The sequence below is a fragment of the Aulonocara stuartgranti genome (assembly GCF_965226115.1).
Source record: "Aulonocara stuartgranti genome assembly, chromosome: 4".
NCBI classification, from domain to species: Eukaryota; Metazoa; Chordata; class Actinopteri; order Cichliformes; family Cichlidae; genus Aulonocara; species Aulonocara stuartgranti.
This window is the reverse complement of record NC_138942.1, coordinates 12,301,952-12,320,716: the sequence shown is the minus strand read 5'-3', so window position 1 is coordinate 12,320,716 and position 18,765 is coordinate 12,301,952. Positions and strand designations below refer to the sequence as shown.

Below are 18,765 nucleotides of genomic sequence, written 5' to 3'. Positions count from 1 at the left end.
GTGGAAGCCATTTAAGTACAGTGACCTCAATGTCACGTTCAAGAAACCATTCTGATGGTTTAGCGACATGACACCTTACCCTGCTTGAAGCAGCCATTAGATGAAGGCCAGACTGTAATCAGAAAAGGGAACCAACAGCCTGAAACTGTTGATAGAAGGCAACATACATCCATTTTTAAATGTTCTTTGCACCAAGACTCATCAGAACAGGTAAAGTATTTTCCATTTTCTGTTGACAACTTTGGTGAGCCAGTAGGAATCGGGTCACTCATTTCTCATTCTCAGCTGCCGGGAGTGCCATCCAGTGTGGTCTTCTGCTGCTTTAGCCCATTTAAGGTTTAATCCAGAGATGCTCTTCTGCTGAAGATTCTCAAAAGTTCAGCAGTTTTGAAGATACTCAGACCAGGCCAATAGGCACCAACAATAATACCACATTCAAAGTGTGTGTGTGTGTGTGTGTGTGTGTGTGTGTGTGTGTGTGTGTGTGTGTGTGTGTGTATATATATATATATATATATATACATACATACATACATACACACACACACACACACACCCATCATGTCATTGGAGAGTCTATTTCCAAAGATTTTGCAAAAAACTTGCCAAATCTTCTCTGCCAATGGCAAACAGCTTATTATACTATTATCACTTGTTTTGTGTTATTTATTGGATTGGATGATTGAAGTCTGGAGAAACAAGGCATATTGGTAATTTAACAATTTCTTCATTTAAGAAACAGAGGCCTGAGTAGCATGTGGACGAATCATACACAGCCACAACAGCCTGGCACCGCCTTCTCATGCTGCTCACCAGCTTGGTAACACACTGATGTGGGATGGCATCCCATTCTTTAAAGAGTATTGTTCCAAGTCAGCCAGTGTGGGTGTGTTGGTCATTCTGGCATGAACAGCATGCCCAAGCTGATCCCACAACTGTTCAGAGTGATTGAGGTCAGACCTTCATGGAGGCCATTCCATCCTCTCCACTCCAAATTCTAGAGGTAGTTTCTAATAAATCCCGCTCAGCGTTTTATCAGTAAAGCTGCAACTTGGTGTTGAGGAACACCCGCTTGAAGCTGACACTAACTGACCGCTGTACCAGAATCCATGCTGACAGGTTCTGTATATATACATACATATATGCACACACATATATATGCGGGGTTGCTACAGTAACAAAAAAGAAACTAAAATGTGACTGTGATAAACTATGACACTGCAACTAAAATGAAATGTCTCTCATGTCTCTCACTCTGCCTTAGGTAACGTCTTCCCTGTTGTGCAGACAGCCTTGTCACAAAGAGAGCAGCGGCTCATGTTCAAAATATTGTTTACAGCAGAATTATGCTCAGACTGCCTATACACCCTGCTTTTCCCCCAATCATACCCTGTCATTTGTTCTAAAATAGTTCTGTGTTTGTACCACATGCAACCCATCCTGTTCTCCTATATTAATTAGAGTGTCATTTATGGAACACCTTTTTAATTAATAGAAATTAATTCATGAGACCTGATGCTTTAGTTTTATTAGCTCACTTCACTTTATGTTCCAAGCTTTCCATTAACAATTCAGACCCCCCCCCCTTCTCCCACTCACCCCGCCAATTACTTTCCATTAACAAAGTGTTTCTAAGTTCACTTTACATATTTTCCAGAAATAAATGTGCAGACACGTACAGGATTCATAAATGAGGTGATGAGCTCCCTCTTCACCTCCTTTCTCTCATCCAGGCATACATTTGATAGATATCACTTTTTCAAGTGACTGTTTATCATAAAAGCCATCTATTGCCAAGAGCCTGCTTTATGTCAGTTCTGGCTTGCGAGATACCCATGATGCATAATACATCTCTGATTCCACAGTTCTGGACAGAGATAGTCATCAGCTTTATAATCTGAGTTATGAAAGATATGAATGAACCTTACAGGGGCTCTAAATGACACACTAAAGGACTCTGGAATCCACCTTAGTGCCAAATCAAAGGACAGTAAAACTAACTGGAACATGAATATTGACAGTATTGATGGATCATGCGCCATGTTGGCCTTACTAGATTAAGACTTGACAGGAAGAATTAAGAGAGAAGAAAGGGGAATAGGGACACGAGGAGAAAGGAGAGCAGACTGAGACGGAGATTAAGCGAGAGAAGATGTGGAGGCGACAGCCAATAAGAAATTGTTTTAAGGACAAAAGCCTGTCATTTGTATGGTAATCCAGGACTCAGACATAAGCTCCCACTGAGGATTTCTATTGTGGAGCAGAGGAGACTGTTGTATTTAATTCACCTTTAAAACAAATTAATTATAGAAGTGGAGAAGTGTAATAGTTATGTGTGCTTCTATGTTGGCCATTTTAGCAACTTTGAGGAAAAAAAAGTACCGGTATTGCTCTGCAATACAGCAAAATGTACTTTCAAAATGTATAAAATATGTTAGAATAATAATGCATATCATTTTGGGTGAAAGAATCATAGCCTTTTGTAAATCTTTGATTAGTGATAACAACCATGCCATGAATTAATCAGTTACAGGACTCAATATCAAATTCATTTCAAGCAAAAACAAGACAGCTCCTTACTCTGGCAAAATCCGCCAGCCTGCAAAAGATCTGTATTTAATTGTTCAGTCATCTGGCATTTCCTCTAAACAGAAGCCTCTGACTCGCTGCCAAAAAAATATAAATGGTAACCATATAAACAGAAGAGTGGCAATAAAATGTTTTTACGTCTTCGCTCCCGACACAAATGACAAAATGACCCACATTTAATTATTGATCAGTCACCAGAAATAATCTTGATTTAGGTTTTGGAGTTATGGGAGCGATAGAGCTAACAATAATTGGCTGCGGCAAACAAAATTTCAACAGCCGACCCCCTATTCAAATTCTGTCTTGGACTTAATTCTTATCCCGTTTTATTCACTGCTTGTTCCAATTTGAGGAAAGAAAATGCAGCCACTGCTGAATTGTCAAGACAAAATCTGATATGTTTGCAGTTTAAGCCGAACATGAAGCGAACTGAAGGACCAGCAGGGGTAGACAGAAAAGGAGTCATGCACCACACCGATAAATGTATAGTCAGAAAGATCAGATCCCTGTGTGTGAAATAAATTATTAAATCGATTCCCATCTTTAAAAGCCTGCTAGAAATTCTTAACTTGAGGACCTTTTGGTGGCTACGGTAAAATCTATTCGACTGAGTTACAGGAGCAGTCTGGGGGGTGGCTACACGGTATTGAAGGCACTTCAATCAGAAACGAGAGGGATGGTGGAAATGTGAAGTGAGGGAGATGTACGGACACACACAAATGCACACACGCAAACACACACTTAGAGCGATGCAAACAGAAGAGAGGAGGAAAGGGAAAGGCCAGCGGAGGGTGACAGAAGAGGGATTAAAGGGCTCAGTAATGCATGTTTTTCCAGAGCACACTGTACCATATGTGTCAAGGAGATAAGTTATGCAAACTCACACTGACATTTTGATGTGAGAAAATATGTTGGAGTTAGGGGATGTAGTCATACTGTACAGAGCTATCTGTGCACCTGAGCCCAAGGGAAGTGTCTGCTTATTTATTTAGGGTGTTTGTGCAGAGGCTACTTCTATAGATTTATGGCCTACAGCAGGAAAACTCTGTCACTATCAGTCATATTTCTCACTTTGCTCCCAATGAGGAACTGAGATCAGCATGCTGACCCTCCACTCGACTGCTCTTTCATTTTCATTTGTGTAAGTCGGCGTGCGGATGCTAAGAGAAATCTATGAAGCGTGGCAAAAACAGACATTGGAGGTATTTTTTGTTTACAAAAGCTCATTATCTAGGCAGTGGGTAAACAGCTAGTGCTTGTGTGTGTGCCAGACACTAGAGCTCTGACAAATGACAAAATAACATGCACAGTACACACACCATTAATCAGTACCTGTGTGTCGTCCAAGGCACTTAAAGGATATTCCTGAAACGCCAATCAACATCTTGTGTTTGCGAGTTATTACAGCACATCTGTGGCACCAGCATACACAGAGTCCTCTCCAACTGTCTCAGCAGCCCTTCCAACCAAATTATTCACATCCACACTTCAGCTGTGTATTAATTTGGCTTTTGAAAGATTCATTTTGGTTAAATTACCTACTGCATTGTCATTGGATGTTTTGTTTCCCCCCCCTCTCCTATAGAAGATGAGCTATCTGACCTATAAAAGGGTCCTCTTGTGTCTCATAGACTTCTAAGAAACAAGCATCATAACCTCTCTAATCTGGTGACTGAGGTCACACTGCACTGACACATTTGTCCTAGGGCAATAGCTGACAAATTACAGAAGGCTGGGAGCAGAGAGAACAGGCCTTTTTAGACTTTTTAGCTGTTCAGAATAAGAGCCCTAAGAGGTCAGGGCCACAGAAGACCAAACATACAAGTTATAAATCCAGGCAATGCTTAAATATTGACCGATCGTGTCCTCTGCGTTTTTAATAACAACTTTCCCCAATAATCTGTTTTGAAACACCCACACAAGCCCACACGTAAGGGTTTTTGGGCCTCAATTCCACATAGCAACAAGAAATACAGGCACGATGGAGGTTAAGCTTTTCCATTAGCCAGCATAATGAAATTGTAGAATTAAGCAATGCATATCATATATAGCACATCAAATCTACTGGAGAGTAAGCAAAGGTTAATTGCTAGTTACTGAGGGAGACCATTTGAAACTGCTTACCCAGGTGGCAGATGTTTCATTTGAATTCAATCAAAGGATTATTTTGTAACACTTTATATGTGTAGATTTGCACAAACGCGCCTCTTGCACGAAAAGAATAAAAAAAACAACAACTTAAGATTAAGGTGTCTTTTAAAATATGTTTTCTTCTATGCTTTCATATTGCCTGTATTGTCTTAACAGTATTATCACCAGTCGCCTCTGCGCACACAGGGAGACGAGAAAACCTGTTGCAGCAGCGCCCTTTAAACAGAACTGCAAAGCTGACCATAAAATTCTCCGAGACATTCATGCACCTGATCTGTTGAGATCAGAGTGATTTGATGGCGGTGCAAAAGAAATGAGTACTTTCTAGACACAGTGATATAATGTTCTGTTGTTGTACTGATGCGCAACGGATTCGGTGCGCCGTGCGTAAACGCTACAAGCAGCTGCATTCATACCTGTCGTCGCTCTGCCAGTCCCCGAGCAACAGGTCTCGGAACCGGTACCGAGGGGGCAGCGGGAGCACCTCCTTCTCCAGTTCGACCATGGTCCCCCTCCTCAAAACCCAGAGACAGAGACAAATACCACCGCAAACCGCACCTCCACAGCGAGGAGGTGATCTCCTCCAAAACCAACTCAGTTCCTCTTCCTTCTGCTATTCAGAACATAAATCAGTAACGAACACATTGATACACCTCATGGTACCGTATTCGTCCTTCTTCAGAAAAAAAAGAAAAAACATCTCTCTTCTCTGCCACCCGTCACAATGCAGCTCTACTTTTCTTCACACTGAGGCAACAGGTCGAAGACGTTCATCCGTCGGTGGGTAGGGGTCGCTCCACTTTTCTGTGACAGCTGGAGAGCAACTGGTTGTCTCTCTTTAACACCAGCATCCTCCCTGCCTGAGCTCCACATGGACGCACTGACTGCAAATGTGTAAAGAAACGTCGAGGAGAAGCTGTTGCCACTTTCCCCCCCTCCCCTTAGTCTAACCAAAATAAACATCGACAAAAACTGTGATTTTAATATTATTTTCAATCAGCAATAAGCTCTCTCTCCGTCCACATCTGCTCTACACTGTGAACGATAATGATCTCTGTAACCCACGATAATAATAATTAAACTGTTACACATACGCACACGTGATGCCAGCGCGGATCTCAGTCGTGAGTCTATTTCGGCGCTATAGTTTTCCACATTTTTCTTCAGTATTATTCTTTTCATAAATATCAGCTGTTGGTTGTTTTCAATCAGGAGACGTGTTTGTCATGTTGGGAATTGCTCTGCTTTAAAAATACATGAGAGCAATTTATTTAGCGCAAGGCTTTGGTCGTGCATATTCATTTCCAGACACTTAACACGATTCTACACGGCTTACCAAATGAGCTCTGAGTGCTGCTGCTCTCTTACTATGTATACATATGCTAAGTGTATTCAAAATACCCAATCAAAGCAGAAGATACAAAAAAACAAAACAAAAAAAAAAAACCCCACACAATTAATCACAGACTTTAAATAAATAAATAAATAAAATGGGAATCCAGGCCACCATTTGAATTCTGTATCCTCCCTTAATGGACATATTCAATACACATATGTAATTAAGGGAATAAAAGCTTTCAAACTTACCGCTTTACAGTTTCAATCAGTACTCAAACATCTGTGCTATATATTAGTCGGTCACACTTCACCTCTTAGGGGTTTAATCTTGTAGAAACTCTTGGTCACAACAGAAGAGGTGATGAAATTCAAATACGGTGCTTAAGAGGCCTGTTGACCCAAAGCCGCAGACAACAGGTGTTATTCAAATTAACTTTCATGGATTAATATTGATAAAGCAGCCTCTCCGTGGGCTCCACACAAAACCAAAACGTCAAAAGGCTTACTGCCACCTAAGGTTGATTTGATCGATGTTGGGCTTGGATTGTAAGCACGTTGGCGTCAGTGCGTTTGTAAACTCAAATGACTCATCTAAATGTAAATGTTTGTTATTTTGCGCTTCTAGACAGATTAACTTTCTCCCCAATTAGGAAACTTGCACAAACATATTCAGGTTGTCGTAAGCCTGCAGTAGTTGTATCCATTTCGCCCTCTGGTGGCCAATCAGGAAGCAATCTTCATTCATCTTTGCAAACAGCTGACAACAATTTGTCTGTTAAAATTAAAGTTAAAAGCTGAGAATATATACATGTCGACTATTACTCTGCCTTTGGTAAAAAGGAAAAAAAAAGGTACCTCTGTAATACACTTAGCCATTAAAACATTAAAGAGGTTGACAGGAAGGCAAAAATATTTAATTTCAAGTGGGTGAGCCTGGCTGTGTAGCCATGGTAACAACACAAAACTGTCTGCGGATATCAGAGGAAATAGTTCATGTGTTTCAAACCTCATTTAAACTGCATTCAGTCTAACATTACCATAATGTGTACTCTGAGGACAATCTGCAGAGGCTGCGTAAAGCAGCCTGTTGCAAGGGACAATCGGCTTTATTCCAGTAGATCAAAAGCCATTCTCCTCACCGCCAACAAAACAAGCAATTCATATACAAATACAGACAAAGAGTAGAAAACAATCAGCCATAAAAAAGTCATTTAAAACAATATAAAATCTGTCAGTTGAGATGAATAGCGAACAGTCATCTCCCAGCTTCTAGTCCAAAGTAACGTCAACAGAAGCTAAAGCATCCACAGCCCAGCTGGGGTACTGGTCACCAGAAGGAAACAGTCGCTTCATGAACGTCCGTATGAACTCAGGGAAGCGGCCTTCCACAATGCTCTCTCTCACAGAGCGCATCAGCGTGAGCTGCAAAGACAAATGATTGATGAACTGAGGAAAAATAATGCGATTCTTATTGATCTGCAGTGGGAAATGATCTTCTGCTGTGCACAAGGTCAGCTACAGGTCAGTGTCCTCTGAGGTAGCATGTTAATGTTTTGCAGCGATCCATTAAAAAGTTAATGAGGCATTAACCATCAACCATCACTCCTGGACACTCCAGAACCACCATACAAGTGGCTTAAAAAGAAAAAAAAGAACCAGCAAACAAATAGGATGCGTAATCGATTGGATTATATTGGTTACGATTTCCTAACACCCATTTTGGCGACATATCTGTAAGAATATTTGGCTTTTTGTGCTTCTGATTATGTCAAAGCAACAAAACGAGTTGTGCCCCTGCCACACAAACCATACTGAAGGATTTAATAGCCATCACTGAGAGAAGGGTATCGTCACGTCACATAAATTTGAAAAGATAGACATTTTTCTTCATATTTCTGCCAGAGAAATTCAACTTTCAAACATACTGTGAAAAATATGTCGCACTTCAAGCTTATTGACTGAAGATGGCAGATACAGGAGAATAATAAACTGATTAATCGTCAGATTTATTCCATGCATGTGCCTTTTTAGTATGTCGCCTGCTTTGAAGCACATGAGAAAACTGTCAGAATAAAATAAAGAAACCTGTACTTTGTCAGTCATAGAAGATTTTGCTCGAACTGACCTGGTAGGCGATGTTGTGGATAGTGATGTGATGCATGGCTGCAGTGTCACTCTTAAACAGAGCATGCAGGTAAGCTCGACTGTGCCTGAAAGAGGAAATGCAGACATTATTTACATTATTTAAGTGCTGAATAAACCCCCTGCCTACCCAGATTTTGAGCTTCCTCCTTTCACAGAACACTCTGCTTTTGTCTGCAGGACATTTTAGACCAAGTGATGCCAAAGGACTTATTTTTGCTAGTCTTCAAAGATGTTATTATCTAGATTTAATTTTCTCAAAATAAATAAATATAAAATGAAAACAGGTAGAATAAGAGCCAGCTGGCTAAAAGAGCTGTTCTAGGGCACTAAAAAGAACTTTCTAGGCTTCAATTTCTGTCACAGTAAAGAAAATGCTTTGGCAAACTGACTTACTTCTTGCAGGTAGGACACTGGCAGTCTGGGTCTATGGGCTGGAAATCTTTGGCATACTGCTTATGTTTCACTTGGAGAGTTCCCCAGGGCACCAAGGCAGAGCCAAACCTCTGAGAGAAAAGAACCATGACTGTCAGAACAGAATGAAATACATTTGAAGTCAGTTGTGGATCCTAATGCGATTTCTCAGAAGGTAAAGACGGATTACCGCAGTGCGTGTTGGGAAAACGCAGTCAAACATATCACATCCCAGGGCGACGCATACCACCAGATCCACAGCATACCTACAACACATGACCATGTGAATTTATTACGTGGTTAAATGTACCACAGCCAATATTCAATTACATTTTATTTAATCACAACAGCCGTCGCCTCAAGGCACTTTATATGGTAAGGTAGACCCTGCAATATTACACACAGAGAAAAACCCAACAATCATATGACCCCTTATGAGTAAGCACTTTGGCAACAGTGGGAAGGAAAAACTCCCTTTTAACAGGAAGAAACCTCTGGCAGAACCAGGCTCAGGAGGTAAACAACCAGGTTCTCATGATGGATTTCAGTGAAAACCAGCAAACATACCCTACACCCATGAGATAGCGGGGTTTTTCCCGAGGCAGGTGATCAGTGCTTAGTGTCACCATCTGCCAGAAGTCATCCTTCTCTTCTCCTCCACTCAGTCCGCCAATGGCAAAACCAGGAACATCACGCTTAGTCATTTCTACAGGAAGAAGAAACAATATCTTAAGTGAAAGTCTGATCCCTTATCTTGAATTCTGATGCCCTTTCCAAACTGCATGGCCCTTTAAATAACTCGGATTAGTTCCTCACCACGCCCTGATATCTTTGTTTCACATAAGCTTCCTCAATAGACTGAAACATGTAAACTTTTTAGTTAATGCTGCCACTTTTCCACTTACTGAAATAAGTGTAAGAGGAAAAAGTGATCAAGGCATTTTAGCATGTATTCAGCCTTCATAAATACGATGAAATTATTCAGCTTGATTTTCAATATCGGTACATGAAGAAAGTGAAAGAGCAAGATTAGTTAATGGAGACCCACTCATATTAATTAAGTTAAGTTTGACCAGTATCAGCACATTATAGATCTAGTGGTCATCAGCATATAGTCATGTAAGTCCATGGAAAAAAATAAAATAAAATCCAGTAAGTGCCTCCCATCTGAGCTCCTTAGAAGCAACAGATTTCCTTGTTAAAAAAAAAAAAAAAAAAAACTTGGTATGTGTTATGAAGCTATTCCAAAAGAAATGTTTTCCCAGTTTTTAGGTTCTTAAAGTACATATTGGTGGATATACTGTTTTTTAAGACATTAGAAAATTTGACAAAGAATAAATCATGGCTAGAAAATGGTATCAAAATTTAGGTAAATATATTTGCTGTAACTTGTTTTGACCAGACACCCAACTCATGTATTAATATAACCCTGTGCAGTTTACACAAATGTGCTTTTTTTGATGTTTTCTCCAGTGAATTATTAGAAAACATAAAAAACCCAGGGTACCAAGATTAACTTGATTAACAAGAATATTAACAACATATTAACTGGTGACGCTGTGGTGTTGAAACTGTTATGTCTCTCTGATATTGATGCTCAAATGCAGGTTATAAAAAAAAAAAACAAGCTGAAAAAAGATGAGATTTGATTTTGACTTCTGACATTTGAACGGGTGTAAAATTGATTTTTTTAAACACAGCCCAAGTGTGTTTTTTCAGCTCGGAGAATTTAATGTGACTATATTCTGTATTTTAAGTTATTTCAGCTCTAAAATGCTGGAAAAATACAGTGAATAGTGCCACGAAAAGTGCCAAATTTTAGCCCACCCCACGTATGTCTAATATGGCTTTGTTTTCTTCGAGAAGCTGTAACTCAGCACATATCCTCTGCAGCACATGTAGCAAAGGGCACATCAGCTGAGCAGACAGTGGTGAGGATGCATCAGCAGCTTCACATTTCACTGATAGTTTGTGATAAACAAAACTAATAATTCCCCCACTTTAACCTAACTTACATACTGTCTGAATATATAAGATAGTACCATCAAAAAGCAAGAACATTTCCCTGTGTCCTTTTCTTCCAGCATGCCTGCCAATTTTAGATCAATCCGATCACAAACGGGGGATCTTAAAGGACTTAACAGTCAAATTTCAGCCTTTATATCAATGTGCGTTTGTAAAGCACATCAGCCAAAATATATTTATCATTAAAGGAATCTCAGTGTCAGCATCAGCCTCTGTTTGTTTGTTTTTTTACCATCTAGACAGGCCTTGCGCAGCTCTGCATTCAATCCTCCCTGAATGATGGCAAAGAGGTTTTGTTTGTCTCGATTTTTATTGGCTGCTATACAGCGGTCCAGCCAGCGAACGGATCTATGCATGGCCTCTTCTACCCGTGGTCCTGTCACAGTACTGCTGACCACATCATCCAGCTGCATCATGATGTCTGACCCTGGAAGAACACAAAGAAACATGGAGGTGCTGTCCGTCAGCCACAGAAATACTGACGAAAGCTCAGAGTATCTGCTGGTTAATGCTGAGTCAGTTATTTTACTCCTTGCTGACCCAGACTGTTCTGTATGCTGATAGACTTCTCAGGACTTAGTAAGATTTCTTTGCCGTCGTAGGGGGACCTGAACTTGACTCCTTCCTCCGTAACTTCGGAGAGCTCGACGAGAGACACCATCTGAAACCCTCCACTGTCCTGTGAGCAAAGAAAAAGGAACGCGTGGTTTTTAAGACAAAAGTTTCCAGTCACATGTTGTACTTTTATTTGTCATCCACGTATGACAAATAAAATGTGAAGTTAAACTCACAGTTAAAAGATTTCTCTTCCAGTTCATGAACCCATGCAAACCATTGGCTTTCTCAATCAAATCGGGACCCTTTAGGCAGCAGAAAAGACATTTACACAAGAAAACTGACATGAAATCGTCAACAAATGGTTTATGCCCAGTAAAACACGAGATAAAAATTAAATTTGCGTTATAGCAAACCTGCATACCGGTCTCATTCCAAGGTGGTATGTGTTTCCAAGGCAAATCCGACATCCCAGATCTTCCAGCTGATCCACAGTGATTCCCTTCAGGGTCCCCTGAGTCCCGACGGGCATGAAAACCGGGGTGCTAACGGTGCTATGCGGCAGTATTAGATCACAGGCTCTCGCTTTAGTTACTGGGCATTCAGCAACAATTCGCAAAGAGAGAGGAGACAAAGCTTTCTTTAGGGACATGTTGTTCTCTATAGTTTCTGTATGAGCCCCACACTCTATGGGGGCAGCCATGTTTTACCGATCACGTGACATGAACGGACGTCCAACTGACAATCGTGACGACCAATTAGAATTATCTGATTCGAGCGTTAAGACGTCCAATCAAAACGAAGTTTGGTGAAGCGGCAGCAACATTAGCCAATAAACCGCTTTTATTTGTGCAAGAGAGGCGGGGCTATAGTAACCGGCACCGATAGGATGTCATCTTCTGTGACCGGATGGTGTTTGTGTAGAGGAAGTTTTGCTTGCGAGTTTTCCGTCCGTTTCGACTGCCTGGGTATTTAGTTGAGGCGTTTTGTTATTATACGATATGATATTGGTGTGAACTGCATTACTGGGAAGCGCACAAGTATTCAAAAAGTGAATAAAAGCCCGAGCTGAAGAGGCGGGGTTTTAGCACTCTAGAGTAACCCGAGAGCACCTTGCTGCTAAGCTAACGTTACTGAGCTCGCTAGCGCGGCTAGCATTAGCCTCTGGTCTGTGTTGAATTGAAGGGGCTCTTCAAGCTCACGAAGCCATGGGGAACCGGGGCATGGAAGACCTGATTCCCCTCATCAACAAGCTTCAAGACGCATTCAGCTCCATTGGCCAGAGTTGTAATTTAGACCTTCCTCAGATCGCGGTGGTCGGTGGGCAGAGCGCTGGAAAAAGCTCGGTTTTGGAGAATTTCGTTGGCAGGTAAGTGATAAGTGTTAAATGAGCTAGTGTAGTGTTACGCCCTTCTAACAGGCCATGCTTGGTCGTACGTTGTCAAACAGCCCGTTTTTTGGTCTGGGAGGTACGGTACTTTTGGAAATGCCAGTCGCATAAAGCTAAGCTAACGTCACTTTCCCAGAACGTAACGTCAATATTGATTTACGCACTTGCGCTGTAGATTCAACAACTTCAGATACATACTGTTCTTGTGTATTTATGTAGTGTGATATTTGTGTTACGATCTTAAAAAGAAGCTTACTTTTTCTCTCTTTTCTTTACTTCATACAATTTTTTTTTTTTCCCCAACTCGATTGGACCACCAACTGTTGTCTTGCATTTGCTGATAAATTCGTTTGTCCTGCCCAATATGTTTTAATATGATTAAAGGCTTGTTCTGGGTTGCCATTTTTTCAATAGACCTTAGTGCACGTAATCTTTCCTGTAATCTAGCTTAATGGGCTTTTCCCCCTTTTGTTCTCATATTGATAACTACAGGCCACACCCTGAGAGTCCTGCAGAATTTATATTACCAACAAATTTAAAAGATGGAGGGATGACTGTTTGTTTTACAAGGGAGGGAGTTTTATTGGATGGTAACTGGCAAGGTGTATGGAATAAAAGGGGTATCGCAGTGTAGGCAGAAAGTCACCTAACTTGTATTTTTACAGCTACTTATTGTATTTTGACACAAAACTTTGACCTCAAAGCAGACTGTCTCTCTTTACAGTGCTGACATTTCCTCAACATAGCAGACATAACTTCCCTTACCAGCTTCCTCTTTTGTTTCTGTTTTTGGCCAACGTTTAGAAATTATAGAAACAGACTTGACATCACTGTTTTTTGAGATGCATTGCTTTTAATCTACGGTCCTCCTTACCAGACTGGCTCTATCATTGTCATCAGGCTGGTCTTGTTGTTGTCGCCTGCAACAGCAATGAGTGAGATCACCCTGCAGTAAAAAGAAACATAACAAGTTTGCTCTGTAGTAGCTTGTTTAACAGGATTTCACCTCCTTTGAGAGACAATCAGTGTGTAGCCCAACCCACACATGTATGCAGGCTGGTCGGCAGACTGGAGAAGGCACATTGGCTATCAAGATTGAATGCACATAGGCTTTTGGTTATAAAAACGGAGACAAGAGCATGTTGTAACTACTCTCGGGCAAGAACATGCATGCAGATTAGACTTCCACTCAGTGTGCAGTAATTCGGACGAGTGGGACTTTGTGCTGGGAGAACACTCAACACAAATCGGCAGCAATTAACTTGAGACATTTCATGGTGACCGTGATTTGCTATCGTGCTGGTTTTCCACTTTATGCGTGTTTACAGGGCAAACATACATCCATGTGCTGACAAATTATTGTAGCATTGTAGGCTGTTCACTTTCATGTACCTTTCATAAGGTGTGCTTAATATTGAAAAGAACACCATTTACTCTGTTTGCATGTTGATGCTGTGCGGGTGAATTTAATGAGGGCTGACCAGCTGAAACAATCTTACTTCAACCTCGAAGCACGGATCTTGGAATTTGTTCCCTCCATTGGGCATTTTGACATGTAACAGCTGTTTCTTGATTTTTAAAATGACACCTAAAAACACAACCATATGAGGACTATTGATTATCCAATTAGTGCTGTGTACAGGATTAGTGCCACTGTGAGCCACACACCACAATTGGGATGCTAACACTGGGTTGTTTTTGGCACCTGTGAGGCATGGCTACTGGAAACAAATGGAGGAACATGTTGAATTGTTTTTTAACTTCACTTGTAAAACCCTTGCTAAACCTGTATGTTGGCAAAGCTACGTATAGGTGTCCTGAGATTCAAACAGATCAGTGGTTGATTTGGGGAAAATTTAATTTCCTTCTGCTGTGCAGATCATTTAGAGTAGTAAAATAAGTCAGGCTAGGCACACTTTAGGAGTTGCTGTACACTGCTAAAGCATTGGGCAAACTCATGAGTCATTGTTGACTAAAAGGTTTGTTTGAACCGATACCTAAACCTTGTACCATGTGTTCTACTCATTAAAAAAAAAAAAATTCAAAGCAGATGAAAATGATGCGTGTAATGGTGTTGTGGAAAACTTCATTTGCAATTCTCTGTGGTTTCGCCTTTTTAATTTTTTTTTTTTTTTTTTTTTGTGGTATTCTTTTTTTCTTTTCACCATGAGTACTGAGCTTCTGTTACACTCGGTAATGGCTGATCTGTAATTTCCCCAGTGACTGAGATCTTTTCTTTGGTGAGGTGCATGTTGTGTGTAAAAGGCTGGCTTCATATCTGTGTCCTATGGGATGAAAATAATCCCTCTGTTTTTTTTTTGTTTTTTTTTTTTTGTTTGTTTTTTCCCCCCCCTTTTGACGTACCAGCAACAATAGAAACAGTGTCACTTATTGCTGGGAAAACAACTGGGACAATGGAGTGATGATTCTGCCACAGACTGTAAAAGCTGCTCGCTTTCTCTCTCTCACCTGAACTTCATGCTGATGTCATGATCCACAGGTGCCAAGTGACCTCACCGCCTCACTATTAATTTAGCAAATGTTTGACCGCCACAAAAAGCACGTCGGATGCTGCTTGGTTTCTGCTTTAGATTTCCTGGTTTCACTGGAGAGGGAAAACGTTGGGCTGGTTTTGGGATCATGTGACCTAACTTGCTATTCTTTTGGCCTCTGCTTTCAACAGCATTAGTGTGGAAGACAAATATGTTTTGCGTGGTTGATCCACATTCTTGCTGGGGAGAAGTTTGTTTAATAAATTACTGTATTTCCCGGACTACAAAGCGCACCTGAATATTAGCCGCACAAGCTAAAATCAGGGGAAAATCCTGTTTTGTACATACATTAGCCGCACCTGACTAAAAGCCGCAGGTGTTTCAATGTTGACTTATCATATGTAAGAGAATATGCACAAAGGGAATTGTCAGGAAAGAGATGGCTGTTTGGAGACATCACTTTTATTAATATTTTGAAAAACAAGTTATAGGTACATAACAGTAACCTACAGCACACCAAAAAAATAGATTCGGACTACCTTTTAGGCTCAGGTGCAGTGACACAGCTTTAACAAGAAGAAAAGTCAGTCATTCACCACCATCTTTCTCTTCTTCCTGCGCACTAAAACCACCAAAGTCCTCTCCTCCAGTGTCGGATACAAACAGGCTCAGGATGGCTTCGTCATCCACTCTCCGCTTCTCTCCTTCGTTGTCACTTTCAAAACCAAAGAAATCCTCGTTGTCAGTGTCAGAGTCGAACACCCTCAGAAGGGCCGTGGCGGTGTCCTCTCCATCATGCAGCAGTCCAGCCCTTCAAAATCCGTTGGTGATCGTGGATGCTTTCACACTTTTCCACGCTGTCAGAATCCACCGGTGGAGTTGAGCATAACTTGCTTTTCGCAAGTTTATCGCCGCTCATCATCCACGCCTCCCGCTGAACGCGTACCGCTACTTTGAAGTTTGTTTTTCGCGCTACTTCGTACGGCACTACGTTGCCTGGCGGACGGACATGTGACTAACATACCACTCTTGAACCCCGATCCTTCCGCCAGGCAACGTAGTGCCGTACAACAGCGGAACACACAAAACAAATCGTCTTATGATATGACAAAAATCATGGACAATCCATAGAAAAGCCGCACCTGACTAAAAGCCGCAGGGTTCAAAGCTTGTGCAAAAAGTAGCAGCTTATAGCCCGACAATTACGGTAGCTTGTGTTTCAGTCTGTTGGTACGCATCTAAACTTATTACATTATCCACCCAGCCAACTTAATGAGTGACCTCAGGTCTTACTGCAACACTGACTTGATTGACTAAATAAATATTTACAATAGATTAGATTAGATAGAACTTTATTAATCCCTCGGGTGGGTTCCTCTGGGAAATTCGATTTCCAAAAAAGCACAGCACCGACAGAAGTTACAGAGTTATACACACACACACATATATATAAATACAGAGACAATATAAATAAAATATACGAAGGGGATAAATAGAATAAATTGGAATAAAAATAAAAATACAAGTGAAAAAATAAAAAAAAATAGTCTGTATTGCTTTGAGTTAATTTACTGGTCCTTACCAGAAGATATACTAAGGTATTACAAAGAAAAAAGTAATCTGTGTAGTTAAGAACTATCTTGAATAATAAGCAAATTTTCTTTCTGTGTGTGTTACTCTACTGAAATGTTTATGAACCAGTGCAAGTATTTTCAGTTCAGAGATGCTGATCACACCCATGTCTCTGTTTTGGCTTTGGTGTGTTGTGATTTCATTGTATCAGTTGGGCGCAAAGACATCATATCTTGTAGTGCAAGCTGGCCTGGGCGGAGGTTATTATCAGATCTGTGGCAACTACGCTGCAAAAACAGACTTTTTTTTTTTTTTTTTAAGTGTTTGATCAGTTAAGTTTAAAGGGGACCTATTATGCTCACTAGAATAGAGTGGCTTTGTTGTTATCTCCTTTTGTGCAGCTCTTCATTTCAGCCGCCATCTGAAACAAGCTACTTTAGCTCTATCTTCAAGGACTTCCTTCCTTTGAACTGACTTTCTTCTGATTAGCTACCCCTTCACAAATAGCAAATTTGGATACCAAGCAACTATATCCTGTACACGTCACAAACACCCAAGAATAGGTGAAACTGTCAGAAACTCTCTGAAGCTTAGAACTTTGTCTTGATCTGATAAAATATTTTAAACATTGCTCTGCTTTGATTTCATGGCACATTTATCAAAATATGACCATGTTGACATAAAACCTATTCACTCAAGGTTGATGGTCAAGCTTTGCTGTCCTTTCTGCAAGTACTCTGGCATGATGGCGGGAATTATTGAGCAATTCAAGCAGAAGTATGGATGCTTTTGTGTAGTGCAGTCAAAGAAGAAGGAGCACACTCAGTTGAGTGGCAGAGAGTGAAGGGATTTTCCACTAAGCAGTTGGATTTTGGTAGTGCTTCAGGAGACTTTGCTGCCTGGCAATGGCTCTTCGTGCTCTCATTGACAAACTGCGGAGCGGGAATGTGGATTGCCATAATTATATGTTCATAGCCACTCCAGAGACCTCCTGAAGTCCCACCAAACCACAAACACATTTTTTTTTGTGTGCTATGCCCTCCTGGGAGGACCTGCTGTGACTTTAGCATTTTTCATTTCGGTTTGTATGCTTGAAAAGGAGACTTTGTACCCCTGTATAGGCATGAGGAGAAGGAGGACAGGGTTGCTCTGCCTGTTTGTAAGAGGCAGAGGGTATAGGGGCTGGCAGGCAGGGGGAGGGGAGTTGGCTCTCATTCTCTCCCTTCCCTAGTCACTCTTGATTTTGCTTTCTCTTGTGTTCAAATGAAGGGAGGGCAGCGCATGGATTGATGCTCTTTGCTTGGCAATGCATAATGCATCAAATGATACACAAGCTGCTCAGCCTCTTCTATCATTTACAGCGCATCAATAATGGAACCCTGGCCTCTTGCTTCTTTTCAATATGTCACTGCAGTTTATCCAATTCTGTCTGCGCAGACTGACTGGCTCAATTCTGTCCTTGCTGTATGTCTCCTCAAAAGAGCACTTTGAACCAAACATTATGGGCACTTTATTTTATTGCTGTGGATCTTTTACCAGTGACCACTTGTAGAGACCGTAAGATGGGATTTCACTACCGAGAAGTCAGTGGAGAGTATCCTTTACCACCAATGCTTGCTGGCTTCCCTAGACAGCTTCTTCATACCATTTTCCACATCTGATCTAATCTTGTCACACCTGAAACGCACAAAGTGGCTTTCTTCTTTTTCTCTCTTCTCCTCTTTTTTTTTTTTTTTTTTCTCTAAATCTGATCCACAGCTTTCTGCCTTACACAGCACCAGTGGTGAACCACTGACCTGTGGATTTTTGCTGACCCCTGGTCAACTGGTGAGAAGGTTTGGGATATTCCCCACTGTTTGATCACAGTCTAGGCCTAACAAGCAGTGAGTAGTATGGAAGCTCCCCTCTTTTATCCTGTGGGTGACACATTGCTTTCATCCACAGGGCCCTTAGACATGTAGGCCTGGTAATGAGAAGAAAAAGAGGATGTGGGTTAGTGACGCACTCATCACTTCTAGCAGTATTCCTGGCCTGGGAATACTGATTACCACCAGATGTAGTATGTTTGTAGGGCAGCAGACTTGACATTCAAAATTT

The 18,765-nt window shown here is 41.1% G+C and overlaps 3 protein-coding genes across 10 annotated transcripts in view; 1 reads left to right on the top strand and 2 right to left on the bottom strand.

The window, feature by feature from the left end:
- kcnt2b (potassium sodium-activated channel subfamily T member 2b) overlaps window positions 1-6,734 on the bottom strand; it is a 47,052-nt gene extending 40,318 nt beyond the window's left edge. For 2 of the 4 annotated variants that reach the window (XM_082529702.1, XM_082529703.1), the window contains exon 1: window positions 5,157-5,837. In XM_082529702.1, the coding sequence (XP_082385828.1) occupies window positions 5,157-5,245 (89 nt within the window). In that variant the 5' untranslated portion in view covers window positions 5,246-5,837. Of the gene's footprint in view, window positions 1-5,156; window positions 5,838-6,327 lie in introns of those variants that run through there. The other 2 variants (XM_082529705.1, XM_082529704.1) reach the window with 2 other exon arrangements.
- A 236-nt stretch (window positions 6,735-6,970) lies between these two features.
- Window positions 6,971-11,945, bottom strand: qtrt1 (queuine tRNA-ribosyltransferase 1). Its single transcript, XM_082529706.1, has 9 exons — window positions 11,639-11,945; window positions 11,451-11,519; window positions 11,200-11,338; window positions 10,892-11,086; window positions 9,202-9,340; window positions 8,825-8,900; window positions 8,617-8,726; window positions 8,204-8,288; window positions 6,971-7,500 (listed from the first exon to the last, which is right to left on the bottom strand). The coding sequence occupies exons 1-9, from the start codon at window positions 11,915-11,917 to the stop codon at window positions 7,348-7,350; spliced, it is 1,245 nt and encodes a 414-aa protein (XP_082385832.1). The 5' UTR covers window positions 11,918-11,945; the 3' UTR covers window positions 6,971-7,347.
- A 145-nt stretch (window positions 11,946-12,090) lies between these two features.
- dnm2a (dynamin 2a) overlaps window positions 12,091-18,765 on the top strand; it is a 34,183-nt gene continuing 27,508 nt past the window's right edge. For 2 of the 5 annotated variants that reach the window (XM_082531195.1, XM_082531193.1), the window contains exon 1: window positions 12,093-12,583. In XM_082531195.1, coding sequence (XP_082387321.1) covers window positions 12,423-12,583 — 161 coding nt within the window. In that variant the 5' untranslated portion in view covers window positions 12,093-12,422. Of the gene's footprint in view, window positions 12,584-18,765 lie in introns of all 5 variants that reach the window. The other 3 variants (XM_082531196.1, XM_082531197.1, XM_082531194.1) reach the window with 3 other exon arrangements.

Coding starts and splice junctions, on each gene's coding strand:
- qtrt1 (XM_082529706.1), bottom strand. CDS start 11,917: ATGGCTGCCCCCATAGAGTGTGGGGCTCATACAGAAACTATAGAGAAC. Junction 8,727..8,824: donor TTTTCCCAACACGCACTGCG/GTAATCCGTCTT, acceptor CTTTTCTCTCAG/AGGTTTGGCTCTGCCTTGGT. Junction 7,501..8,203: donor TCCACAACATCGCCTACCAG/GTCAGTTCGAGC, acceptor TTGTCTTTGCAG/CTCACGCTGATGCGCTCTGT.